This window comes from Paroedura picta, chromosome 15, assembly GCF_049243985.1.
Source record: "Paroedura picta isolate Pp20150507F chromosome 15, Ppicta_v3.0, whole genome shotgun sequence".
Taxonomy (NCBI): domain Eukaryota; kingdom Metazoa; phylum Chordata; class Lepidosauria; order Squamata; family Gekkonidae; genus Paroedura; species Paroedura picta.
In genome coordinates this window covers 16,855,436-16,883,178 of record NC_135383.1, presented here as the reverse complement: position 1 = coordinate 16,883,178, position 27,743 = coordinate 16,855,436, and the positions used below count along the sequence as shown (strand labels likewise).

Below are 27,743 nucleotides of genomic sequence, written 5' to 3'. Positions count from 1 at the left end.
TCAAGCCGGCTTGGCCGCCAAGGTGCCCCTGGGCTCCCCACCGGCTCTGCCCTTGCCTCCTTCCGCTCTCCCCAAGGGCCGGCCTTCGACGGGGAGCCGGAAGTGTTCGCGAAGGGGTCCGGGCGACGCCGGCAGGGGCGGGGCGTCGGCGGCGCATGCGCAGGGGCGGGGAGCGGCCGAGCCGGCTCTGAAGGAAGGTGGAGGCAGAGAGGGAAGGAAGCGGAGCGGCGGCGGCGGCGCCATGAGGGCCAGGCGGGGGCTCCCACGGTGAGCGAGGGCGGGGCCGCCTCGGGGGAGGCCCTGGGGGGCATGAAAGGCCTGGGGGGGTCGGGCACCCCCCTTCACCCCCTCGGCCCTTCTTGGCCTCCCTTCCCCCCACGGCAGAAGGCGTTCTCGTGGGCCTCGACCCACACAGCGGGCGAGGGGGGAGCTCTCTGGGCAGAGGCCTTGCTCGAGGGGGCCGCCCGTAGTCCGGGAGTTTGACGGGTGTCTATTGCGGGGAGGGAGGGGGGGGGCTTGGGTGTGTTCAGGGAAGCGCTTTCCGCCCCGCCTTTAGCCCAGCGGGCCGCACCCCACCCGCCCAGCTTCGCCTCCCTTGGGGGTTGCCAGCTCAGGGTTGAGAAAGACCTGGGGACTTTGGGGGCGGAGCCGGGAGTGGGAGGGATTTGGGGAGGGGAGGGGCCTCCGGAGTATAGTGCTGTGGGACCCGCCCTCCAAAACTGGCACGTTTTCCATGGGAACTGGTCTCTGTCGCCTGGAGATTAGCTGGAATTCTAGGGGATCCCCAGGTCCCGCCTGGAGGATGGCATCAGTGGTTCATACTTGAAAGCGGCCATTTTCTACAGGGGATCTGACCTCTCTTGCCTGCAGATGAGCTATAATAATAGGGGATCCCCAGGTCCCGCCTGGAGGATGGCATCCCTGGTTCATACTCAAAAGCAGCCATTTTCTACAGGGGAACTGATCTGTCTTGCCTGGAGATGAGCTAAAATTCTAGGGGATCTCCAAGTCCTGCCTGGAGGCTGGCATCCCTAGTTCATACAAAAAAATAGCCATTTTCTTCTGGGGCACTGGTCTCTTGCCTGGAGATGAGCTATAGTTGCAGGTCCCACCCAGAGGTTGGCATCCATATCTGCCTTCCATCCTTGCTATAAGGGAAGAAGGCAGCATGGCATAGCAGTTAAAAGCAGCGGCCTCTACCTCGTTTGATTCCCCACTCTTCCCCCACATTGCAGCCAACTGGGTGACCTTGGACTAGTCACAGTCCTGTCAGAGCTGTTCTCACAGAGCAGTTCTGTCAGAATTCTCATACATGTCTGTTGTGAGGAGAGGAAGGGAAAGATATTTGTAAGCTACTTTGGGGATTCCTTCAGGTAGTGAAAAGCGGTGTATAAAACCAATTCCTCTTTTTCCTAGATCTGATCCCTTGATTTAAAAGTCTTGCAGCCAAGGGCTTGGAGGTTCTTCTAAAAAGTAGGGGTGGGCTGGCATTTCTCCTCTGCTGTGCTTTCTTAGCCCCCTCCCCAACTGTGCCTTGAGGCAGGTGTTCAGATGAACTAAATTAGGGCCCCCACCTTTGTGAACCTGGCTGTGGGTTCACTTGACTCCTGGTGCAGCCCTTTCAGCACAGAGTTGCTTAATTGGGCTGTGAATTTGGGATGGAGTTGAAGAGAGGGATTTGCCACGGCAATCTTGGAGCTTCTGAAAGACTTGTAGATTTGTCCTGACTTATAGGCCAAAACCTGCTTTTATAGATGCAGGAGGACCACAGCTGATAAGGCTGCAGTATCTTTCATGGACTTGAGAGAGCTGCCTTGACTGACTGCCCCAAAACATATTCCCAGTTTGCTTTTCCAAAATCTTGATGGATGTTCCATTGACCCTGTTCCTAAGTCTGCTTTCATGAAGTTAATTCAGTGTGCAATGAGATCACATTTACCTAGCTGGGGCAAAATATCCTTTTCTGTTTCTCTAAATATTAATGTATAATAATTAAAAGGAGGGGTGTCTTTGAGGCTGAGATGTGTGGCATTCTATGGCTGCTTGCCTGAGCAGAATTGAAGGAGCTCTAATCAAACTGCTGCTTCCATCCTGTGCCTTGCTGGCTGGTCTTTTTGCCTTTGGCTTGGAAAAACAGTTCCAATTCTCTTCTTTACGAGGTAATATATTTTTAGGCTTCTTGTGTACCATCAGAAGTAGGGAAACTTTGGAATTGGACGTTTTGTTCTGATACATCAAAAGTTTAATAGTTTCTGAAAACTATGTAGTGCCTTAAAATGTGAGGCAGACTAATGGAGATTCTTCTAAGCCAGGTGTGCAATCAGGTGTAAGAGGAGTCCTGCCAAGGGCAGTAGTTTTCCCTCCCTGTGTGATATTGTGATGACTTTCCTGTGCTTTCCAGGTTTATTGGTCGAGGGACTAGCATGTGTATGGTACTAGAGGACATGTTCCATTGAGTGTTGCTGAGAAGATTCAGGAGGTCACCTTTTTTGCTGAGGGGTTGAGCATTTAACATGAGCCATAAGAATTAGTAACTTAACTATCAGTGTAGTAGTCTTAATTAATGAAATTAGAAGGGTGCCCTGCTTAGATGGGGACATCATAAAGTCTGTCTGTCCTACCCCAGAGTTTGCCAGGTGTTTGCATGATAATTTCCAGATTGAAAGCTAACAAACAATCATGTGATTAAGACGCCTTAAAATTTTTAAAAGATGTCCACACGTTTGGGTATCCATGACATATTTTGCGGTTCTGAATATTTCCTCCTGCCCTGGTCATATTGCTGTCATTCCCTCTGGCTTTCTTTCAATCATGTTTGCAGGGGATGAACATTGGTTAAACCTGATTTTCCTAAAGAATTGCATGGGGTTACAGAATATTTGTGAATATCGGTACAAGTGCTTTAGATACTTCTTGGCATCTACTGACTGGCCAGAATCGGAAAAGTAATATTTTTAGATACCAGCGTCAGAGTTCTAGAAGTTCTGGGTAATCATGATTCTCTTCTAGTCTTTGCCTGGAATATAATTTTCAGAAAGTTAACAATTATCTATTGACTTGTGACCCCTGCCTGGCTTTTAGGAGATGCAGCTCTGTGCAGTGGATTGTGAATTCTTTGGTAGAGGCCCACAGTATCTTCAGGGAGACTCAAACGTTGATCGTGCCCTTAAAGGGCTAGGTGCCCTTAAAAAACAAATTTGGCCCACTGGGTGTCTAAACTGAGCATGTCTGTCAGCAAATTTCAACTACCCTTGCCTAACATATCACAGATGAGCATGGGATCACAGCGGCTGGCAGCCCAGGGCGCTGCTTCTAGGTTTTCAATTTGTAATGCAAACACTGCTTGGTTCGTTGCCCTTTGGCAGCGCTCCTTCTACTGTGACCAAAGGTCTGTGGAGTAAGGCAGCCAGTTAAGGCTTGTAGGCTGAGGTAGGCAAATAATAAATATCTAGTGACCCTGGGTTTTTATGCAAATAATAAATGGTGGAATTGGCTTCAGAGCCAGTTTGGTGTAGTGGTTAGGAGTGTGGACTTCTAATCTGGCATGTCGAGTTTGATTCTGCACTCCCCCACATGCAGCCAGCTGGGTGACCTTGGACTCCTTACAGTACTGATAAAGCTGCTCTGACCAAGCAGTAAGATCAGGACTCTCAGCCTCACCTACCTCAAATGGGGAGAGGAAAGGGAAGGTGATTGTAAGCTGCTTTGAGATTCCTTTGGGTAGAGATAAGTGGCATATATGAACCAACTCTTCTTCAGTAATCTCAGGGCTCTCTCAGCCTCACCTCCCTCACAGGGTGTCTGTTGTGGGGAGAGGAAAGGGAAGGTGATTGTAAGCTGCTTTGAGACTCCTTTGGGTAGGGGAAAGCGGCATCTAAGAACCAACTCTTTTTCTTCTTCTAAAAATCCCAATAATAAAGTGTGGGATGCAAGCAGATTCCCTTTCCCTCCCCTTGCAAAAACAAGTCATGTGCATTTTTTGTTGTGGTGATTGGGTCTAGCTTCCTTAACAAGTCCGAGACTAAATTCACTGAGAATCCAGTTCCCTCTTTTTCCTTGTCATGTTCTGATCCTGTTCACATATACATAGTACGGAGGAGTGGATAGGGTGTCTGATTAGGATCTTGGCGATTCCAGGTTCGAATCCCTCCTCTGACATTGAGCAACCTGGGGCCAGTTGCTCTCTCAGTCTGCCCCAACTCCCCACGGTAGTTAGGATAAATTGGAGGAAGGAAGAGCAACCTTGTAAGAGGCTGTGAGTTCTCATTGGGAAGAAAAGTTGGGGATAAATTATCTTAATATAAAAACCTCAGGAATAAATTGCCCTCTGTGCAGCAGAAGTTTGTTTAATGTACTTGAGTTTAAGATTACAGCCCCTGCATTTTTATTTTCTGAAAGCTGAAGTAGGGGTTTAACAAGGAAAAGTCACCTCTAGGGGAATGCCTAGAAAGTATGTCGCAGTTCTAAAGTCTTTTCTTCTCTCCACCCACCCGTTTCGGTCCGGCATATTATTCATTCATTCCTTTCTTTTCTACACCACCCTCCCTTTCGGCTCCGGGCGGTTTATATAGAACATAGAGGTAAGTACAGCACAATTCATCACATCGAGTAAAAATAGCAGCAACGGTGGTTTCAATAACTGATGAGGACTGTTTCTATGACATTTCTAGTAACATTTCCATATAACAGTTCCCGTACTAATGGTGACAACGCAAAGTTACTAACTAGGATTCCAGAGGTGAAGCAGCTTGGGATTCAGTATATGGGTAGAGGTTTTCTGGGGGCCCAGTAGACGCTGTTGGTTCGGTCCGTCTGAACCAAATCCCTGGCGGCAGAGCTCCCATTTTGCAGGCTGTGCAGAACTGTGGGAGTTCAGGCAGGCCCCTGATCTCTTCAGGGAGTTAATTCCACCAGGTGGGGGCCAGGACAGAGAAAGCTGTGGCCCTGGTTGAGGACTGACATGCTTCTTTGGGGCCAGGGATCACCAGCCAGTTGAAAGGGGTGAAGCGTAGAGCTCTTTGTTGGGTGTAGGCAGTGAGGCAGTCGCTCAGGTACACTGGGCCTAGATAGCGTATGGCCTTATAGATGATTACCAAAACATTAAGGCCGATCCAGAATTCGACTGGCAACCGGTGAAGTTGTTGTCGAGCAGGCCGGATGTAGGACCTCCATGGTGTTCCTGTGGGAACCCTGGCTGCTGCATTCTTACCTTTGTCACAGCTTTTCTGTTCTGTCCTCCACCCCATGATGCACAATCCACTTTTGTGATGCCACAAGAAAGCATTAGACTCATTTCCCAGTCTGTCACACCAGTTATCGAGTCACACTCACTAAGTATCCATTGGGTAGCAAGCAAAGCCAGTTGGCAACAAGTGAAAAGGACAAATGCCCCAGTATCAGAATTGTACCGTGAATGTAACCCCGTTCCCGACTTTGAACGTCTCTTTGGTCAGTTTGTTTTTTTTGCTTTAGCTGCGCAATTCATTTAATATTTTGGAATCTCGAAGAACCGGTTCGGCTGAAGGGGCAGTCTAGAAATAATGGGCTTTCCCGAAATGTAGCGCTCCCATCCTCCTGATAAAAGACCCTGTGCGGCTTTTAAAGTCCATTAATTGGCCTGTTAACCATGGCCTGGCCTCCAAAGAGGGCTTTCCATTTTGACAGAAGAATTCAGGTCTCCCACCTGAATTGCCCAGGGCCCTTGTCCAACCTAATTGCCCTGTGTGGGCTTGAACACAGCCCAGCATATGGGGGTGGGGGGTGAGGCATACGCCTTCCCCGTTTTAGTTTTGGATGTGATATTCCTGTTAAGCTCTCGGGGAGCCCGGAATCCTGGCAAAAAACAGGGTGCTGTTATTTCGAAGAGCTTGTGTGCTTTGCATCCGTGGGTCATGCTCTGTCTGCAAAAGCTTTCAAGTATAATCAGGAGAAGCTGACCGAATGGTGCTTTCTAATAGGAATCGATACCTTATTCCCCCTCGAAGCTAGTTCAGTCTATTTGGACTTGTGGAAGGCAAACTGCTAAGCCAGGGGCAGCTTTACTTAAGCCACAATTGTTGGGATAAAGGAGCTTGTGATCTCTGCCTGGGGCTCCAGCTTCAAGAGTCTTCTTGTGTCTTTCCCTCACGTGATTTGCAAAAGTTCTGACGAATGGAGACTTTGAAAATATTTCCTTTTCGGGCCAGCGCTGTGTCTCCCTGGGACGTTGGGTGGGTGTAGCAAATGCCACGGTCATGCTCTGCTCCCCGGGCACATTTGTTGCGTTGCCTTGGTGTGCGGCAGAGGCGTGGACGGGCCCTCCTTTCTCCTCTGCCTGGGCCCGAGCGTTCCTGTTCTGCATCTGTTTATCAGATATTTTGGTTTTGAGTTAGGCTGCACTGGGGGCAGCTAGCCACACTGTTGTTCGCTTGACCCTGGCTGTCGGAGCAGAAGTGGGCCTTGAGCGTCCTCTCCACTGAGCTTCCTGCTCGTTTTTATGCACGTCTAGTTGCCATAGTGTGTGTGACATTGTGAAGGAGGTATGCATTTGGTGCTTCACCCCCTTGGCTTTGTGCATAGGTTATGAGTTTTATAATCGTCATCATTTCGCTCCTGAATGGCTTGAGAGCTCTAATAAACTGAGGGCCAGTTTGGTGTAGTGGTTCGGAGTGCGGACTTCTAATCTAGCATGCCGGGTTCGATTCTGCACTCCCCCACATGCAGCCAGCTGGGTGACCTTGGGCTTGCCACGGCACTGATAAAGCTGTTCTGACCGAGCAGGAATATCAGGGTTCTCTCGGCCTCACCCACCTCACAGGGTGTCTGTTGTGGGGAAGGTGACTGTAAGCCGCTTTGAGCCTCCTTCAGGTAGAGAAAACCGGCATATAAGAACCAACTCTTCTTCTTCTAAAGACTGACCGACCTCTTCAGGTCTTGGTCAGCCACCCTCAGGACTCCATGTCTTTGTGCACAACTTCAAGTGTGCTTTCATACCCCTCCGCGAGGGAAGTGGCTGCAATGCCCATTATGTTCTGCTGTGCAAGCCATTATTTTTTTCCCAAAGAGCCGAACGAGAAGGGAGTGGAAATCTGAATTGCTGTACTTGTCAGTACCTGCCTTGCTTATCTTTGGGTGGTTGAGCGTTGTTGGCTCCCTCACAGGAGCTGGCTGGAAAGCAGTAGTCTAGAGCAGGGGTAGTCAAGCTGTGGTCCTCCAGATGTTCATGGACTACAATTCCCATGAGCCCCTGCCAGCATGTGCTTGTAGTCCATGAACATCTGGAGGACCACAGGTTGACTACCCCTGGTCTAGAGCAGGCTTTCTCAACCAGGGTTTCTAGAAGGCCCTGGAAAGGTTTCCCGAATGGGAGGGAGTGAATTAATTTTTAGTATAAGCCTAGGCGGGCATGTCCACAGCTCTGATTCCCAACCTTATTCTGCAAGATGGTGCGACTTCTGGGGTTTCTTGAAGCCTGAAGAATGTTTCAGAGGTTTCTCAATGGTGAAGAAGTTGAGAAGGGCTGGTTTACAGGGCTACTTGTGCTGCATGTAATATTAGGCTTTATTTCTTTGCCAGTTGTTGAACTTGTTAAGCTACGTTGCGTCTAAAGCAGGTTATAAATGTTTTAATCGAGCAGGGGAAGGGATAGCTTCTGTGCCGGCGATTGAAATGCGGGCATAATAGTTGCAACAAGGTAAGGTCCCGTGAAGAACACCAAATGCCTGCCAACACCATGCAAGTTCTCGTCGTTGTTGAGGAAGGGGGCCTGCAGCTCACTGGGAGGCAGCTGCTTTGTATAAGGTTCTGTCACTGGCCTCTCGGGTGCTGGGGAAGGCCTTTGAGATCCTGGAAAAATCTTTGTTGGCCACAACAGATGCTACTGAGCCGGATTGGACCAGCGGTCTGCGGCTGAAAGACAGTTTTGTGTATGTTCGTCAGGTGCTTCAAAAATAGAAGAAAGGAGTATGAGGTGGGCTGGGAGACCCTTCTGTGAATCGTTTGGATCTTTTGGCCAAAGGTTCCTTGGGAGGAGATTAGAGTGGAGCATAGTCTGGAGGAAGGAGCAAGCATCCTGCCTTCTGCCTCTGCTCAGCCAGCTGTGGGGGTGCAAAGACCCGGAGCAGTGCAATGAATGCCTCTCGGATGGATCATTTGGGTTCAGTGTGAAAAGCCCATGTTTGGTGCACACAGAGGCGCTCTGCAGACCGTAAAATAACACTAGTAGGCAGCCTCTCCGCCTGATGGTGGAATGCAGTAAGGGGAGGGGAAGGCCCAAGCATGAAAGTATGTAATGTGTGTCTACAGGCAAATTTATTATTTGCTTACGTCTTACTGTTTTCTCCCATTCTTTAAAGCTGCGTTTCTCCCATTCTTTAAAGCTAGCTCACCAGTGATTATTCTTCGCTTCACCATCTCTGTTTCTTCTGTTGAGGTCATCTCTACGTGCGATCCTGAAATACGATGTGGCTAAAACACACCTGCGCGGGGGAGGCAGTGCAGGATTGTGCCTCACAGTGGATGTGGGAGTCCACAGCGGCATGGAACTCTAGGCACATAGAAGCTAGAGTGTGGCCAGGTGCATAACTCTGTTTCTCCCCTTGCAACATAGAGTGGTTTTAGAGAGGCAGAAACCTCTGCTCTGTTACCATGGAGTTCACACTTGACCCAGCTGCTGTGCAAGCAGACCTCGGCCAAAAGCAGTCTATCAGCAGCAAGAGCCAATCTCCTAATTGCTCAGCCCAAGAAGTCACCTGGCCTGGAAACCTTTCATAGGTCTTCTCACGTGGCCGGTTTCTCTTCAAGAGCCTTCCAGTGTGGCCTGGCTGCTTACTTTATGGGCTTTGTACAGAGGAAGAGTTGGTATTGATACCCTGCTTTTCTCTCCCCTAAGGAGACCTGGAGCAATTCACGGTTGCCTTTCCCTTCCTCTCCCCACTGCAGGCACCTTGTTAGGTAGGTGGGGCTCAAAGATTTCTGAGAGAATGGTGACTGGGCCAGGGTCACCTTGCAGTCTTCATGTGGAGGAGGAGGGTATCAAACTGGCTCTCCAGATTGGAGTCTGCCACACTATTCCAGACCTGCCCTGCCTTGCCAGGCGGCGAGTGGGACCAAAGCGCTAGGGGCTGAAGAATCCCAAGGTGGCAGCTCTCCTGAGAGGCCTGGGCAGATCAACAGGGCCACATTCTCCCATCTCCCTGTTGATGCCAGTTATCCAAAGATGACTGCTTGGGAGCCAGATTTGTGGCACGGGGTTAATTACTTCATACAGACATCCTGTTCTGTAGTTGCCTCTCTCTTTTTGGCACAAGCCACTGGTTAGAGATTTATTTGATTCCTCCCTTGATATAGAGCTATTCCTCTTGATATAGAGCTATCTCCACAAAGGCTGATGAAATTGCAGGGAAGTAGACATGATGTCATCCCTTCTGACACCAGGCCACCTAAGCCTTTTCAGCCCTCGTGGCTGGTAGAGACAGTGCATGAGGATTGACAGGACAAGGGAGGGCAAAAAGGGGTAAGTAGATCTCACATCCTGAGTAAATATCTGGTGGAGTACCTTCCCTTTGTTAACATTAAGACCCTGCAGGACAGCAGCTGCATGGCTGCACTCACAAGCCTAAGGGAAAGGGGAAGATGAAATGGCCATCAGGGGAAGGTTACAAAGGCAAAACACTTTATTCCCCAGTTAGCCACTCCGCTGTTGTTCCACGAGATGATGATCGCTGTGCCGCTGTGCATTGTTCCCGAGGAGAAAGAAATCTTTTAGATCTGTTCCAGAAGGGCAGCCTAGTGACTCCTCCTGCAGCCAAAAGAGCCCATGTATCTGTGACTTTTATTAGCTGCCTTTCTACCTTGCGGAATTCAAGACACCATCATACAACGTGCATGAAGCAACTATTTAAACACACACACACACACACACACACACACACACAAGACCACATTTTAAAATCGGAAATTAGGACTGCCCGTCATATCTGTCAGTAAAGGTTTCCAGACTGACCGGCTGCCAATAAACAGAAAACTAAATTAGTCAAATGTAGTCCTGAAGAAAACCAGGTGTTAAAAGCTCCCGTAATGGTTGCAGCCTCTGCCACTCTGGGCCGGAGACACCACCACCCTGCCCCTGCCCCCATGCAGTGCTTGATGCCTCCCCTTGGGCAGCTCCCTCTCTCTTGGCAGAAGCCAATTTCTTCAAAGGGGCTGTGAAGTAAGCGTAGAATAATTGTGCGCAGACCACGGTGAGCTGCTTCAACGACAGGTAGAAGAGAAAAGGGCACTGAGTTCCAGTTTGCTGGCTAAGCGAGAAAGGTCACAGTCCTCTTCCTGTTTTAATTTTTGACTGATGAAGCTTAGGAAACTCTGAAAGGTCCCACGGTGACTTGTCAAAGGGAGCAGCCAGGCAGAGGCGAGCTCTGAAATCTGCCACCCGGCGAGGGAAGGTGGGAGCCTGTGAGCCGATGCTTTGGGGCAGCTGCACACGGAGCTCTGGAGCTCTTGGTGACGTGCTGAAGTGTTTCCTCGCTCAGCTGGTTTGGAGGTCAGCTGAAACATCTTTGGGCTCTTCTTTCCCCACCTCCACTGTATGGCACAGGGCAAGGAAGGTCCTCTCCTCTGAAATAGTGACAAAAGGCAGCTGGAGGGAGCTACAGTTTGATTTTGCACCCTCTTCCCCCCCTGATGGGTAACGTGCCAGTGTTTTCAGCATCTCTTCTTGTCATGGTCTCTTGTTGCCCTGGGCTTCCTACCAGCTTCATAGGCCCTTGAATTTTTGAGTTTCCACAAGGTGGGATCTCCCAAGTTCTGTGTTTGGGGTGATGGTGGTTGTACAAGTTAGCGGTGACCCGTCAGGAGAGAGGGTGAGGCTCAATAATTGATGCTTCCCCCTAGTGTCAGAGAGAAATGGGGGTACCTCATTAATTGGTGTAGTGAGCCAGTTTGGTGTAGTGGTTAGGAGTTGGACTTCTAATCTGGCATGCCAGGTTCGATTCTGCGCTCCCCCACATGCAACCAGCTGGGTGACCTTGGGCTCGCCATGGCACTGATAAAACTGTTCTGACCGGGCAGTGATATCAGCGCTCTCTCAGCCTCACCCACCCCACAGGGTGTCTGCTGTGGGGAGAGGAATGGGAAGGCGACTGTAAGCTGCTTTGAGCCTCCTTCGGGTAGGGAAAAGCAGCATATAAGAACCAACTACTCTTCTTCTAATTCCACCCATCTCATGAGATTTCCAAGACTGATTAACCACAAGCTCTACCCCTGCCTGTTATAGATCCTTTGATAGTCAGAAAGCTAAGGGGAAACGCGTCACCTGAAGCTGCTCTAGAGATGTTCCATAATTTTGAAAGCTCTGGGGGAAAAAGCATGGGAAGGGGTGTTTAAAAAAGCATTACTGTTAAAGACTAAACTTTTGTTGCATTAGCACAACCTTTCTCCACTTTTTTACCATTGAGAAACTCCTGAAACATTCTCCAAGCTTCGAGAAGCCCCGGAAGCGGTGTGATTGTGCTGAATATGATCGGGAAACATGGCTGCGAATACTACCACCCAGGGCCCCTGCCTTCCCTACCCCCTCCAGGCCCATCACTGACCATTTTGGGAAAGGGAGGCAGGTCAGTATGACCATATACAATCATATCACCCAATACAGGAGTAGTCAACCTGTGGCCCTCCAGATGTCCATGGACTACAGTTCCCATGAGCCCCTGCCAGCATTTGTTGGCAGGGGCTCATGGGAATTGTAGTCCATGGACATCTGGAGGACCACAGGTCCCAATACATGTTTAAGAAATTTTAAAATATATATTAAATATTAATGAGCTCCCACCCATTTGGGAAACCTTTCCAAAGCCATCAAGAAACCCCAGGGTTTCATGAAGTCCGGGTTGAGAAAGCCTGCATTAGCTATATGAAATGCACCGTTTAAAAATCACATTAGTTCCCTGCAATTAAAAATGAGACTCTATCCAATACTAGAAAGAGAGAGAGAGAGAGAGCACATGCTGAAAACTGCTGCGCTCTTTGTTGCCTTTTAGCACATTTCTGTGTGCCTCTGGGCACTTTTGGAATGATGCCACAGAATGGTGTCACAGCGACAAAATGTCTGCTACAGGAGGCGGAGCCAGCCACAAAACTAGCTGTTACAGCTCACCTTCAGTGACACACTGAAGGTCCTTGCACAGTGATGGCATCTGCTGTCAAAGCAATCTTTTTAAGGATCTGTATAGCCTATCGGATCTCCAGTGAGAGCCAGCTTGGGGTAGTGGTTAGGAGTGCAGATTTTTAATCTGGCGAGCTGGGTTTGATTCCCCACTCCCCCACATGCAGCCCGCTGGGTGACCTTGGGCTCGCTATGGCACTGAGAAAGCTGTTCTGACCGAGCAGTAATATCAGGGCTCTCTCAGCCTCACCCACCTCACAGGAGAGAGGAAAGGGAAGGCGATTGTAAGCCACTTTGGGACGCCTTCTGGTAGAGAAAAGTGGCATATAAGAACCAACTCTTCTCCTTCTTCAGTAATATCAGGGCTCTCTCAGCCTCACCAGCCTCACAGGGTGTCTGTTGTGGGGAGAAGAAAGGGAAGGCGATTGTAAACCACTTTGAGACTCCTTCGGGTAGAGAAAGGCGGCATATAAGAACCAACTCTTCTTCTTCAGTGGCTAACCAGAAGCCTTGCTGCACAAAACCTACCTGGCACTGCTCACTCGGCGGTCACTGTAGTGCCAATGGGCACCATGTTGGGGACCCCCCTCCCTTAGCACATGTATCTGTGTTTTGGCTGCCTGAGAAGTAGGAAAAATAAAGGTTAAAAATAGGCACCAGTTTTTAGTAAACAAAAGAGAGCGTATTTGAACAGGACAGAGAAACAGTCTCGTATAGGAAGAGTAGAACCAGCAGGGTATTTGGGTATAGAACGTAGCCTTATAACAGTGAATGCTTTGATAGCGTTTGAGTAATTTCTAAAGTACTGAAATTACTAAACATTTCAGTAATAGATCAATCCTTGAGAATACGTGGAAGCCTCTTTTCTCTAACCTTGTAGATTCTTCTCTAAACTGTTCCAACTCTGTGTTTTGTGCAAGTAAAGTTTTGTATTTAAGATGCAATCCATATCCGACTGTCCAATTTCCAGGAAGAGAAAGCATAGCTTGCTATGTAACACCTTGAAAGATCTTTTCAATCTTCCCTTTATTTCTCTCGTTCCCCGCTGGGGCCTGCTTTGCTCTGCATTATCGGGCCTGTGAGGAATTTTGCAGGCTAAACTCTTTAAACAGTGGATTAGACTAGAAGGAGTTTGGCACTGTACTTAAAAGCAGACTTTGTTTAATGCGTGGTGCGTTGCTTACCTGAGCAGTCTCCAGCGAGTTTTAGCTCTAAAGGCTGGCAAAATGTAATCTCATCGTCCAGCCAGATAAGCGTGACGCCAAGTCGTGAGCAAGGCTGCAAATGCAGCCCGATTCTGTGCAGGGTCAGAAAAGCAAACTGCTGGATCTCAGCTCCCCACCAGCACCAGAAAAAAAAGAAGAAGAGTTGGTTATATGCCGCTTTTCTCTACCCGAAGGAGCCTCAAAGTGGCTTATAATCCCCTTTCCTTTCCCCACAACAGACACCCTGTGAGGTGGGTGAGGCTGAGAGAGCCCTGATATTACTGAAGAAGAAGAAGAAGAATTGGTTCTGATATGCTGCTTTTCTCTACCCGAATGAGTCTCAAAGCGCCTTATATTCACCTTCTCTTTCCTCTCCCCATAACAGACACCCTGAGAGGTGGGCGAGGCTGAGAGAGCCCTGATATTACTACTCACTCAGAACAGCTTTATCAGTGCTGTGGAGAGCCCAAGGTCACCCAGCTGGCTGCATGTGGGGGAGGAGCGGGGAATCAAACCTGGCTCACCAGATTAGAAGTCCACACTCCTAACCACTACACCAAACTGGCTTTAAGGCACTGAATGAGAAAACTCAGAATGGTGTACAGTTCCTGTTCAGTCCTCCTAGCAATCTGTGTGGTGGGTGGGTGGGTGTGACAGTCGCAGTTCACTCAGAGCTCTCTCAGCCCCAACTACTTCCCCGGGGCTTTGTTGCAGGGAGAGGAAGGAAAGGTGCTCGTAAGCCGCTTGCAGACTCCATTGAGTAGTCAAAAGCAGAGTATAAAAACCAACTCTTCTCCGGGTCAGTTTCGCTGTCCTTATTTGCATGCTTCATGCCTCTGTGGTGTCCTTTTTGGGGTCTGGTGGCAGAACTGTACATAGTATTCCACATGCAGCTACATAATAGATTTCTGTAAAGGCAATACATTGCACTGTCAAATGCCTCCCACTCTTTGAGGACAATCCACCATGCACGCGCACGGACACACAAAAGATTCGCTTTCAAAAGGAGCTGTCCTGTTCTTAATATTACCCTGCACCAAGACCCTGCTTGCTCTAGCCAGGCTAGCCTGACCTTGTCAGATCTCAGAAGCTAAGCAGGGCTGGTCCTGGCTAGTATGTGGATGGGAGACCTCCAAGGAAGACCAGGGTCGTGATGTGGAGGCGGGCAGTGACAAGCACCTCTGGATATCTCTTGCCACAAAAACCCTACAGGGATTTGACAGCAATAAATAGGGAGGAGGAAAGACCTTCATTCTTTGCGAAGGCTGTTCGCCTGGGACCAGGATGCCAGAATGAGTCCACTTCTGAAGTTCTTGCCTACGTGCGTCTTTGCTTCGCTAGGTGAACTACCTTGACTTCCAGGGATTGAATGTTCCTTAAAAGATTGCATCTTGCTGCCCTTCTGTGCAATAACACTGGCTTGCCCTCCCATAACGTCTGGTGTTTTGCCTTCATAACTGGGTTTCTCTTTGCCCCTTTTAAGAAGCCAAGTTGTATTCAAACTCACGAAGGTGGCCTTTGAGCTGCTGATAACTGTGGACCACTTTGCTGTTGAACTTGCCTTAACGCTTGTTGCTTGTGGCTGTAAGCCTCCCCCTGCTTATGGCCACCCAAAGGTTTTCCAAGGCAAAAGGCATCCAGAAGTGGCTTGCCCTTGCCTCCCTGTGCTTGGAGACCCCCAGTATTCCCTGGTGGTCTCCCATCCAAATCCTAACCAAGACCAACCCTGCTTAGCTTCCGGCATCTGATGGGAGCTAGCCAGGCCAGGCCACTCCTAAATCTATATCTGAGGCTTCCCCCGCTACACACTTCCTGCTCCAGCGTATTAAGAGGACCCTGTGGGGTGCAAAAGGAAAGTGTGCCCTGGCTACTGTGACCTGCACAGTCCCAACAACAAAAGGGGGATGAAATCAAGCAATGGGATGGTGGGCGGGTGATTAAAGATCGTCCGGGGCTTCTTGGGAGGCGGAGCTGAGCAACCTGGCCTCCTTTTGAGCCTGACTACGTGCATAAGGCTAAAACGTTCAGTGTTGCCCTGCCCGCTTGAAAGCCAGCTTAAGCCTGATGCTGACCAGCGCTTCGTCAGTGGAACTCCCCCCATGTTTGCAGAGTATGCCCAGTAGGGTCCTAGCCCACAGTCTGGCTCTTGCATCCATTTTCGGAAGCAGTCCGTGATGGCCCAATTGAGCTAGTGCTTCCCAACGTTGCACATTGGATCGCAGTTGGAGGCAGGGGTGGTTGCCCCTGGAATGCTTGACTTTTAGACTTTGCCCAGATAAAGACTTGCCTTCCGAGGAGTTCACCCCCCTCGGTATTTCTCTTTCAGGTTAGTTTTCTGGGCTGCTGCTTGGCCAGGGGGTGGCCTGCCCGGGACAGGGGGTTCCTGCAAGCATAACAGTGGGCAGGATTCTCTCTTTGCCACTTCTGAATCACTGGCGGCTGATTGCAGAGGTGCGAATCAGATGCCGTTCAGCAGGTAGGCTCCTCCGGATGGATGGCGTCACCTCACAAGGGCCTTTTTATTTAATGTGTTGCTTATCACGCACAGTTTGGGCATCGTTGCTGCAGAGGGATTAGGTAATGTTCCTTTCAAATAAACAAGGTCAGAGGAAACTTAGAATTCTTGGAAGGAAATTAGATTGCCCGTCATCTTTCTGTCTCTGGCACCGCAGGGCGAGCAGAATGCTTGAAAGTTAGCAAGCAGATAATGGTAAATGGATTTTTCTTTCTTTCTTAGCAGGGCCGAGACAACCTGTGCTGAATGTTCACAACTACCGACATGTACTGAAGGCGGTGAATGGAAAACGTTGGGGGAATTGCCTTCCCTAAGTTTTTAAGTGGGTCCCAGATCTAAGTAGCTCAGGCAAGCCTGATCCCGTCAGATCTCAGAAATGAAGCAGGGCTGACTCAGGCTAGTATTTGAATGTGAGACACCCAAGGAGTTGGGTGGTAGTTTCTAGGACCCTACTGGGTATACTCTGCAAACATGGAGGAGTTCCACGCATGAAGCACTGGTCAACAGGGGCCATGGGGAACCAGGGGTCATGACATGGAAGCAGGAAATACTAACAAACCTCTGAATGTCTCTTACTAGCTGGCAGACCATCCTTGAATCTCCTAGCTACACTACACACATAAAATAGAAGAATTAACCTAGGTAGGCCATGGTTTTCATCTGCTTGGAGGTGTGTTCTGTTCTTAGGAGTCTGGCATCGTGATCAGTGGTGGCTGGTGCCTAGTAGGGCTTGGAGAGCAGATGACAGCAAATGGTGAGCAGGTACAGAGCAAATTAACTCTAATTTTGTCCCTAGCCTCATCCGTTGTGACACTGAGTACACTCAAATTCTTAACGGATAACCAGTCTTACCTTACTGGTTAAGACTGATAACCAGTCTGACCTTACTGTCGAAAACGAGTGTTATTTCCCGGGGCTTGTTCTGTCTCTGGTTCAAGCTTTGAAAGAAATTTATTTGGTGGAAATGCCATCAGCTTGTTGTCTTTCTCCTCCGGTTCAGAGAACAAGCCTTGAATAGAATCTCTGGCAGCATTGGTAACTTCTGACAAGTCTGAGACAGGTGCTTTAATTGTTGCAGAATCAGTGACTCTTCCTTGGAACATGCATGTTAGGCGTTATGCCATCGATCAGGGACAAAAAGTAAAGAAATCACCCTTCTTCCCGCAGTCAAATGAATCCCCTGATCAAAATTCCAGACAATAATTTTATTCTTGCATCGCATGGGATGACACTGCTTCACAATACCAGCTTTAGACAATTGTCCATGTGACTTACACCTTCCTTGTTTGGAGAGGATGTCTTTTTGTGAGAAACTTCATGTCACCCACTCCAATCTTGGTCTGTGTCAGCTTTTGTTTCTACCCTCGAGAACACCCTGAAACGTTCTTCAGGCTTCAGGAAACCCCAGAAGTGCCGCAATCATGAGGAATATGGTTCGGAAGCAGAGTTGTGGGCATGCCACTGCCCTTTCCACCCCCTCCAGGCCCATCACTGTTGTACACATTTTAAAAGGATGGAGAGCAACTTTATATTTAATAATATACAAACACATTTTGCTCTGCGGTTCCAAGAGTGTTACGTGCAAGCCGGCTTTGTGGCGTCTGCAGTCATCATACTCCCACCCACCCTTTTATTTTCTTTGAAGCTGCTTATCGGAAACAGGTGTCCCAAGTCGAAGCCTAGCAGGAGGCTCCTGCAATTGCTCCCCTGCCAGCCTCACTCATGTGCGGAATCTGCAGGGCAGCTTCTACCAGTGAGCAGGTTGGGGTAAAACCCAGATTCCTGCTCTGCCTTCGGCATTACTGACCCATGCACTCCCTTTTCGGTGACCTTATAAACAACCACTCGCCTATCTGGCTCGTGGTGCATAAGTGTTTCCACCGAGCAAACCAAGGATGGAAATATTTGTAAAACAGCTCTCTTTTTAATATTAATATATTTTAAATATATATATATATTCTTGCATCTCATGGGATGACACTGCTTAACAATATATATATATATTTAATGTGAAATTCGAGCCCTCACAGATTGCAGGAGTGCTTTAAAATGTTTGTCTGAGAGGCTTTCTGGAAAGTGCAGTGTGGTGTTAATTAAAAATCAAAGGCTATTTTCCGGTCTGTTAATTAGCAAAAAAAAAAAAAAAATAGGCAAGCCAACCGACAGGAATCGGGCCAGAAACTTCCCTCTTCTAGCACCTGGATAGATCTAGCATGAGAAGCCTGCTAATTTTGTTCCTTGTGCTTCTAGAGATTTTATTTTATTTGTTATTTTATTTGTATCCTAGACCTCACAGGCTCTCGGGGCAGCTCGCAAGGGTCTACAATAATGTATAAAATAGAAAGAGTAAAATATTTATCAGTGTTGTACGGGACTTCTTCATTGAGACTTCTTCATTGATTGGTAACCATATTTTTAGCTCATTCTCCCCATCATAATTATATTTAGACCCCTCCATGCCAAGATGACTGTTTACTGGACAGTCATATGGGACTGTCTTGAGAGATTTGGGTGTATTTTACAGTGGTTTTCAAATTCTGCCCTGGGAGAATTCTTGAGAGCTTCCTCCGATCTTTGTGATGACATGAAGGCAGGATGAGCCCCGCGTGCAGAGAGCCCTGCCAGCTCACAATTGTGCCCAGCCATCCTGTTTCCCAACGGGGCCAGGGTTCTACCCTCCTTGGCACACAAAAGATCCCTGCTTTCATCCCTGGCCATCTCCAGGTGACAGGCGATGTGACAGATCAGCAGCTAAGTCCCTGGAGCAGCTTTTCCCAACCGTTTGATTGTGGAGGAGCCCCTGAAATATTTTTGAGCCTTGAAGGAGCCCTAGAACCAGGCCGGGTGAGCTGGCCACGCCTCCCTGCCACGTGCTGAGGGAAAGGACGTGCCTGCTTTCACGACCGCCACGTTGCTGGAAATGTCAAGCAGCTGGTGGGGCTTGGGGGATCTGGAAGCTGCTGTTTTCTGGATGCGCCAGACCTTAATAACCTGCTGCTAATTAATCTTTGGCGTTTAAAATTGAGAGTTCACTTGCCTGGGGTCCAAAGAAAGATCTCGCCAATAGAAGGCTTCCTACTCCTTTGTGGCCTCTGTGTGTGTGCGTTTTCCCACTGACCCAAGTCAGTTTTGCATCAGATTCTTCCCCCATGTGGTCATTTCAAATCTTGAGAGCATTTTGGAGGCACAGCTGTGGAGCATTCCTCATCTGAAAAACTGGCAGAAGCTCTCGCACAGACATGGGGAAACATCTGAAATACTTTCTTATCAAGCCTAAACTTGTTTTTAACAATAACATTGCAGTGCAGCCAACCCCAGGGAAAGAGAGAGTTCCAGAACTGCTGCACCACATGTAGAGAATGCTGTCTGCCCAGGAATTCACCCCAGTATCCCAAGTCATGACTGCACTTTGTGTGTGCTAGCTAGACTGAGCTGCAAACCCAGAGCACTTGGTCCTGTGGTTAAGTGTCTAAAGCAGTGGTTCTAAACCGGGGGGGTCGGAACCCCTTTGGGGGTCGAATGACCCTTTCACAGGGGTCACGGCAGGGCAAGCAGCTTGGCCAGGGGAGGCGCCATCTACACAACCGCCTTGCGGGGTAGATCAAGAGAGCATTTGTCTGTCAGGAGCAGCGGAAAAGAGCGAGATCAGCATAGTGGGACAAGAGGCAGAGCTGAACTGAGAAACCTCGGGGGAAAAAACAATTTATATACAATCACGAACCATGGGTCTTCACGTGATTGGTCAGTTTGGGTTTAATTTCTGTGAAAGAACCCTTGCATAGTTTTACGGTTGGGGGGGTCACCACAACATGAGGAACTGTATTAAAGGGTCGTGGCATTCGGAAGGTTGAGAACCACTGGGCTAAAGCTAAAAACAGTGGGAGGTGATGCTAGTTGGGAAGATCTTGGCGGATATGGTTCTTTCCCCCCTCAGCTGGAGTTCAACTTACTCTGGCTGACTCAGTTCAGAGCTTGGAGGGCTACTCTGGACCCAGCATTATCACTGGCGAAGCACCTTATTTCATATGGGAAACCAGTGTGGGTTTTTTGGTCCCCATTAATTTATGTCTCCATATTGTTACGACTAGACTGCTGTATTGCGCTCCGTGTGGGTCTGCCCTTGAAGATAACATTGCAGCTCAATTACTTATAGGGAGTTAGTGGTAGTAGGTGTATTATAGTTGTTCTGTAGTCATGTTAGTTACTTGTTCATTCCTAGGTTCTGTTCAAGGGGCTGTTTGTTACCAACAACAAGCCCTCATTGTCCTGGGACCCTCACAGTTACAGAACTAACTTTCCAAGGATGTTATACTGCGGGAGTTCCACCCATCAGAGCAAAGCCTTCTGAATTTGCCACCAGGTTAACACCTGAGTCTTCTCTGGGGCAACATCCGCCACAGGGGAGGCTTGAAGGATGAGGTCCAAGACTCCCTCCCTCCTAGTGGAATGTATAAAATTGAACCGTTTGGGTTGAAGTTCCCATCTGTGGAATTATAAGATCCTTCCCTTCCCTTCCCTTTCATTCTCCCCTTCCCTTTCCTTCCTTCCTCCCTCCCTCCCTCCCTCCCTCCCTCCCTCCCTCCCTCTCCTTCCCTCCTTCCTTCCCTCCTTCCTTCCCTCCTTCCTTCCTTCCTATTTTGTGATCCAGTTTGTACTCTTTACAATATGTAGCGTTTCGCTGCGTCATCCTCCAATTTTGTAATTCCTGCTTTACGGTCCGTATTGTACTGTGTGTTTGCATGCACTATCATTCTGGTTTTCCCGGCTGTGTGGGGCGATCCTAGCTTTTTTTCTTCTTTACTCGTAATCTGCCTGAAATCTTATTGATAGAAGTGGATTCTATAAAGGAAAGTCAATGAATTGGCAGTCAGGGAGAGAAGGGAAGGAAGGTAGCGATCAGTGTGAGAGGAAGGGGGAACAAAGTGGCAGTAGGACGAGGAAGTGGCAGGGAGCGGAGATAAAGACGGTGGGGCGTGAGATTTCTTTTTCCTGCCCGATTTGCAAGAATTTGTCTTTCTGTAGATTCTCACGTCTTCCCGTTCTCAGTGTGGAAAACCTATTGAAAAGCTTGTTACTCATTTCAGAAAAACTATGTCAAGGGGCTAGCAGGGGCTCATAGTAATTGTAGTCCATGGACATCTGGAGACCCACATTTTGGGGTCTTAGGCTTTGTGTGCCCATGCAGTGAGGGCCCCCTACTTGTTCTAGCCCATTGCAGCTTAGAAGTGGGCAGTCAAGCCCCTGAAAAGTTCGCTTAAACTTAGGCTAGTTTGTGGCAGAATGCTGCACTTCCACCCCAAATGTGCATTTTGCGGAAGCAAGAGCAATTATGCGTTCACACGAAAATTTGTCGGAAAGATACAGGGTGTGTGGAGCACACGCCCGTTCTACAAGACATCGTTGCCTTCGATTCTCCCCCTGGAAGCCGCTGCTTTTTAAACGGGGCGTTGAATTATGAATTGCCGTCATTAGCGAATCTCCAAAAGCTCCTCTGCTGAGCGCTGGGCGAAAGGAGTGTTAATGGAACTTTGCAATGGTTTAAACCAGGGGTAGTCAAACTGCGGCCCTCCAGATGTCCATGGACTACAATTCCCAGGAGCCCCCTGCCAGCATTCGCTGGCAGGGGGCTCCTGGGAATTGTAGTCCATGGACATCTGGAGGGCCGCAGTTTGACTACCCCTGGTTCAAACGGTGCCATTAACCTGCCAGTTGACTTGGTAGCGCTCAAGTTTTAGCTGACTAATAAGCGGGGGATGTGGTTGGGAAGCACTCGCCACAAAACCACGAGGCTTCTTGGGCACGCTGCAGTAACGTGGCCTTAAAACACGAGCCGGCGTCGAACAAAGAATCCGTTTATTAAATGGTCGGTCGCACTTCCTCCGGGATCTGAATTTGGGCGGGCGAAGGGAGCGGCGGCGACAGGCCTGTTTATTGCAACGTGGTGGGCATCGGCTGGAAAAAAAACCAGAGGGTTTCTGCAACCTTCCGAGAAGTTTCAAACAAGTTGAGAATCCCGTTAGCGGGTGGTGGCCGTCCCAGTGACCAGCTTTCTCTCTCGCTGCAGCGTGCAGAGGTCGGAAGACCCCAACTGCTGACGGCTGCTGCCTGTCATGCTGGCCTGTCTGTCGGGACCTGGGGATCTCTCCTTCCAGCTGCTTTCTTTCCCGCAGATGAATGCTGGACTTCAGAAATGTGAGTTGATCAGCCCAGCCCACCCCCCTTTGGCCAGGAGCCATCTGAGCAAAATCCACGGGTGGGCCCTCAGAATCCTTAGCCGCCTGCCCTGCTGTGTAGAAGAAGGTGCTGTCTACAGTGGAGGGCTGTCCACCGGTAATGCTTCCTCTTGCCCCTCCAGGCCCTCAACCAGTGCTGTGGGTTCAGTACAGGTGGAGGAGGAGGTGCGTTTGCTGGCTCTGCTGTCCCCATCCCCTTGGCTTGGATTGCACCATGGTGGTCAAAGAGAGGTGGAGGACTGCATGCTCACGAGGGCTGCTTCCTCCTCCTCCTCCCCCCTCAGTCCTCCATTGGGAACAGCCCTGCCATCCTCCCCACTCTCCCAGCTGAAGGGGGAAGGGTAAGGTCATCTCCCACAGAGGCTGCTGCCAATCTGGGTGCCCATCCAGGTCACGCGGCCTGGCAGCACGTGGCAGTGGGGGGCTTGAAGAAAGCCTTGGAATAGCAAGGCAGCTGGCTTCAAGGGGTGGGGGTGGGGACCTGGATCAGGTGCCCTTGGCCTCAGCTGACAAGCCCATGGTGCAGCGCAAAGGCTGGAACAGATCAGGTGGTCCCGGCCTCAGCACTACCTTCCCGGCCTGTTTGCGTGCAAAGCGAAGTCAAGTTGTGCCAACTTAGTTGCACCCTATGCAGTGATCTCTGGTCTCCTCCCTGGGAATGCCGCCGTTGCCGGGTTGGTTGGGTCAGACGGTGTATCTGTTTTGTAGGATGCTTTATGTATTAGGGTTTTTATATGTTGTTCCCCGCCACAAGCCTTAGGGGAGCGGCGGGCTATAAATCGAAGAAATAATAATCATCATCATCATCAAGGAGGCCCCTCCGTAGCTCCTGCCGGAAACAGGGCGGTGGGTTCGCTGGGCCCCCGGGCCTGATCCCGAAGGGTGTTTCTGGCGTTCTGCAAGCAGAGCACTGGTTGCCTGTTGAGTCGGCACGTGGCAGGTTCTCTCTCTTACCTCTGTTCCCCCCTCCCCCTTCCTCTCCCCCCCCAGGGGACACTACACAGAAAATGAGAGCCGCACAGCACCCTACGCCAGCAGAGTTGGACGCCTATGCTAAGAAGGTGGCCAACCATCCCCTGACTATCAAAATTTTCCCCAACAGCGTCAAGGTCCCTCAGCGGAAACACATCCGTCGTACTGTGAACGGGCTGGACACTTCCGGGCAGAGGTACAGTCCTTACCCGCCCTCTCAGGCTGCTGTGAAAACCGGCCTCCTGGCCATAGTCAGGTCCCCGGCCAAAGGCGTCGTCAAGGACTTTGACGGGACTCGTGCGCGCCTGCTGCCGGAAGCCATGATGAACCCCCCTTCCGCCCCCTACGCAGCACCAAGCACTTTAAGCCACCCGCAGGTGTTGGCACGCCAGCAGGCTCTGCAACACGCCCAGAGCATGGCTCACCACCCTCAGGGGATGCCTCCAGCCATCCAGCACCCGCAGCCTCTGGCCCACCCGGCCCTGCAGCAGCAGCAGCAGCAGCAGCAGCAGCCCCCGCCGCCGCCGCACCCCGCCAACCACCTGCTACAACAGCAGCAGCCCCCGCCGCCCGCGGGCCTGCACGGGGGCAGGAAGGTCCCAGACGCCGACGCCCCCCCGAATGTGACTGTCTCTACCTCAACCATCCCCCTCTCCATGGCTGCCACCCTGCAGCAGAACCAGCCCCCGGACCTGAGCAGCATAGTGCACCAGATCAACCAGTTCTGCCAGGCACGAGCGGGCATCAGCGCTACCTCAGTGTGCGAGGGACAGATCGCCAACCCCAGCCCCATCAGCCGCAACCTCTTGATCAGCGCGAGCACCAGGGTGTCCGCTCACAACGTCCCCACGCCCCTGCCTTCCTGCGTGGTGAACCCCGGAGAGCATGCCCCCCATGCCGCCCCCATGCCACCCGCCGCCGCCATGGGGGCCCCCCTGGGGAGCATGAGCAGGGGCTCTTCTGCGTACCAAAGCGAAATGAAGCAGGTGGCGGCCTGGAACCAGCACCAGCTGACTCACCTGCAGCAGATGTGCGGGGAAGCGGTGGGTCCCTCTGGGCTGATGGGCAAGCCCCCTGCCCGGGAGCTAGGCGGGCAAGGGTTCCCCGGCAAAGCGCCAGGCTACGCCCTGGAACTGTGCATGGGCCAGCCGTTCAGCGTGAAGCCCCCCCTGGAGAAGCCGACCCCCTCGCCGCCCGTCAACGGCCTCCCCGGCCCCATGCCCTACGCCAACGGGCATTATTTCCAGCCCCTGTGGAATAACCTCCTGCCCACCCCCAACAGCGACAGCTCGGGCTCCCAGGACCTGGCCATGCCTTTCCACGGGGCGGGGCAGCCCATGGGGGCCGCTCTGGAGTGCGCGGCTGGACCTCACTACAGAGCCGGGGCCGGCGCCCTGATGCAGACAGTGGAGTACCTAAGCGGAGACTTCCAGCACTCCTGCCTGCGAGAGCAGGGCGGGGCGGTGCTCGGCAAGGCCCCCCGCCCGCCCATGAACCGAGCTCCCGAGCCCACCGATAGCCGAAGCCTTCCGCTCCCAGGCTACAGATAAGGCTGCGGCGGTCGCGGGGGAGGGGGGCAAGGGGTTAGTCTTAATCGGGATGAATCGGCGGGGGGGGGGGGGAGCTGTCTTTTTAACTTTCAAACTGACGTGATCATTGTCCGGAGCTGCCGAACAGGACGGCCGTCGCAGAGGCATTGCGTGCCTGCAAACGTCTCCCGTCCGTCCGTCCGCTGGCAGCTCGTCCCGGGTTCCAGGACACGTCCCTCTGAATGTGGCTCACTCCCCCCCCCCCCAGGGCTGTTTCCCAAGCACAGTTTCCTTGGCCTGGCAGGGTCTCCGTCAGACCACCACAGAGTCCAGCTGGACTGGGGCCTGAACCACTGTCCTGGCTCCCTCTTTCACAGGAGCCAAGGCAAGAGTCCTAGGCCCACTTGGCCAGCAGATGCGCTGCTTCTCAGCTCCAGAGCCCCTTTAGATACCCTGCCTCATGGCCCCCTTTCATCCGCCTTCCTCTGCTGCTTTGTAAAAAGGTTGGACAGGAGGTTTGGGTCCATGCAGGGGGCGGGCAGTGCCCTGTACCCGTGCCACTGTTTTTGCTGTGACTGTTTTATCTTGGGGGAGGGGGCACCGTCCCTACCAGCCTGGCGCTGCCAAGTTTTGTGAAGCACAGGAAGGGGAACTCTCACCCCGCTTGCCCACCTCTCTCCTCTGCCCTTTACAAGCTGCCTGGCCGTTCCAGGACTGTGCTCGCCCTCCCCTCGTCCAGTGGAAGACTGACGGCTGCTGGGGTCAGTGGCTGATAAGACAAATGGGTTCAGCTCCCCCCCACACACACACACACACACGCATGCAAATGTTCTTTCTGGCATTCCACCTACCCTCACTTGCGCTCCATGAACCCAAAGGCCACCGTAGTGAAGAAAGCCCCTCATTACAGATCAGGGTAGAAACTTCGAGAGGCGTCTTCCAAGCCAGAGAGCCAGGTTTGATTCTCCACTCCTCCTCCATTTGCAGCCAGCTAAGGTGACTTTTGGCTAGTCACAGGCCTGGTAGTGCTGGTCTGCCAGAGCAGTTCTCTTAGAGCTCTCTCGGCCCCACCTACCTCTGGTGTGGAAAGACGAAGGGAGAGGTGCTTTGGGGCACCTTCGGGTACTGAAAAGCAGGCCACGCACGCAGAAACAGGTCTGTTTATCCCCCCTTCTTCCCCCCTCCCTTCCAATAGGCCAGGGGTAGTCAAACTGCGGCCCTCCAGATGTCCATGGACTACAATTCCCTGGAGCCCCCTGCCAGCGTTTGCTGGCAGGGGGCTCCTGGGAATTGTAGTCCATGGACATCTGGAGGGCTGCAGTTTGACTACCCCTGCAAAAGGCACTTGTGGCCTCTGCTGCAGATGGCCAACATCCTGGGTCCACTGAAGGAGCAGGGGGGCTCTTTGGGAAGAGAAATCTGAACAGCAAAGGCCCATTCACGTGTAGCCGACCACTTTCCTGTAAGCCTGGCTACCCGCCCCCAGAGCACCCAGCGAGGAACCAGGGAGAGCGTTCAGGCAGATAATGATCACTGTCAAGTTTGGAAGTTAAAAAAATAGGACAACAAAAAACGCAGCTCTCTTTTCCCCCCTCCCCCCGGTTCTCTGTACACTGGCTAAAAACAGTTCCTATACACTGTAAAACTCAAGACGCGTCCTGTTTCTGTGTGAATGTCACCTGGCAACGAGGGACTGAGTAGCACTGGGTGGGGTGGGAGGGGGACCCCACTGCCTCCCCTCCCTCCCCACAGCTGGGAAGGAAACCCCAAAATCCAAAGCCTTAAGCTGTTGCTCCCCCCCCCCCCCAGTTCTCCTGAACAAGCCGGAGGTTAAACTTCACCAAGCAACAAAACTTTGAACAAGCATAAGAGATCTCTTAAGGGTCAGCTAGAGAGGGTAAAAGAATTTCCACATAAGAGGGAGTTGCGGGATGGAGAGCTACACTACAGAAACATGCCCAAACCTCTCTTGAGCCTAGGTGGAGAGGTCCAGGCAGCAGGAAAGATAGCAAGATTTAGATCCCGGGCTGTCAGGGTCCCTTCCCCGAAGGTGGGATGCTTCCCCATACACACACACTACCAGTTCTTTGAAAATCCAGTGATTTGAGTGCTTCTTTACAAAAAAATAATATCCAGGATTAAATTATGTAGCTGCTTGTGTTGCCTTATCACAACGCCTACTCTGTTACACCAAATTCTAGGGTCACAAACGTCCTAATTAACTTTTCCCCCACCACCTGGACACCCTTTCCCCTTGTGGGGAAAAGGGGAGGGCTCCTGTAGGAAAGGGAAAGGCAGGATTCTGCCCCCCCCCCCCATGAACCTCTTTGCAACCTGTTTCCCAGGCCACCCTGCAAGCCCTCCCACCGTGCCCTCTCTTGGTCTCGGAAAGACGCTCTCACCTTCAAGTTAACGTGTAAGATATTCTGATATTTGGACCTGTCAACTCAATAAAACCGTTCTGCCACCCCTTCCCGTCTCCACTGCTGCGCACACCGAGCGAAGTTTTTAAGCAGACGCTCCTTTGCCTCCTTCCCTTTCAATTCCCAGGCAGCACCAGGGTCTCCCGAGACCCCCTGCCCTTCGTGTTGTGGAGGGGCAAGGGGAGGAACAACCACTGGGAATGCCTAGCCAGGCGTTCCTGTTCACCGGGGAAGCGACAAAACAGAGCAAGAGAGGCAGGAGTTTTGCTGCTGAAGATTTTCCCCGTGGAGGAAAAGACTCCCTTGCACTTCTCCCCAGCAAAAGGGTAAGATCCTTCCCTCCCACCGCATGTTGCTGGCTTGTGGAGGAACAAGGCCCAGCCTATCCTGGCCTGTTACACAGGCCCCTCTCCGTAGGTTGCACCTGCCACTCCTGAAGGGGCCTGCTGCATTTCCTTTGCTGCTAAGCCATAGATCAGGGGTAGTCAAACGGCGGCCCTCCAGATGTCCATGGACTACAATTTGCTGGCAGGGGCTTCTGGGAATTGTAGTCCATGGACATCTGGAGGGCCGCCGTTTGACTACCCCTGCCATAGACCTATGTGTGGGTGGGCCTGGTTTTCCATGAGCAAGTGAAGGGGCTGGAGGAGGGCTTGGGGGGGGGGGGCTGGCTTGCAGTAGCTGTGCCAGTTTTCCCTCAACGCCCCTCCCGAAACGGGACAACCAG

At 51.2% G+C, this 27,743-nt stretch overlaps 1 protein-coding gene and 1 long non-coding RNA gene across 6 annotated transcripts in view; one reads left to right on the top strand and one right to left on the bottom strand.

Annotated features, from left to right (window-relative positions):
- The first annotated feature begins 115 nt into the window (after positions 1-115).
- Positions 116-27,743, top strand: part of FAM222B (family with sequence similarity 222 member B) — a 43,239-nt gene continuing 15,611 nt past the window's right edge. For 2 of the 5 annotated variants that reach the window (XM_077311121.1, XM_077311120.1), the window contains exons 1-3: positions 116-267; positions 21,924-22,051; positions 23,083-27,342. In XM_077311121.1, coding sequence (XP_077167236.1) covers positions 21,970-22,051; positions 23,083-24,614 — 1,614 coding nt within the window. In that variant the 5' untranslated portion in view covers positions 116-267; positions 21,924-21,969 and the 3' untranslated portion in view covers positions 24,615-27,342. Of the gene's footprint in view, positions 268-21,923; positions 22,052-23,082; positions 27,343-27,743 lie in introns of those variants that run through there. The other 3 variants (XM_077311123.1, XM_077311122.1, XM_077311124.1) reach the window with 3 other exon arrangements.
- On the bottom strand, positions 9,404-13,662 carry LOC143824640 (uncharacterized). Its single transcript, XR_013226816.1, has 3 exons — positions 13,324-13,662; positions 12,668-12,759; positions 9,404-10,865 (listed from the first exon to the last, which is right to left on the bottom strand). It is a non-coding gene; the product is annotated as an uncharacterized LOC143824640 (long non-coding RNA).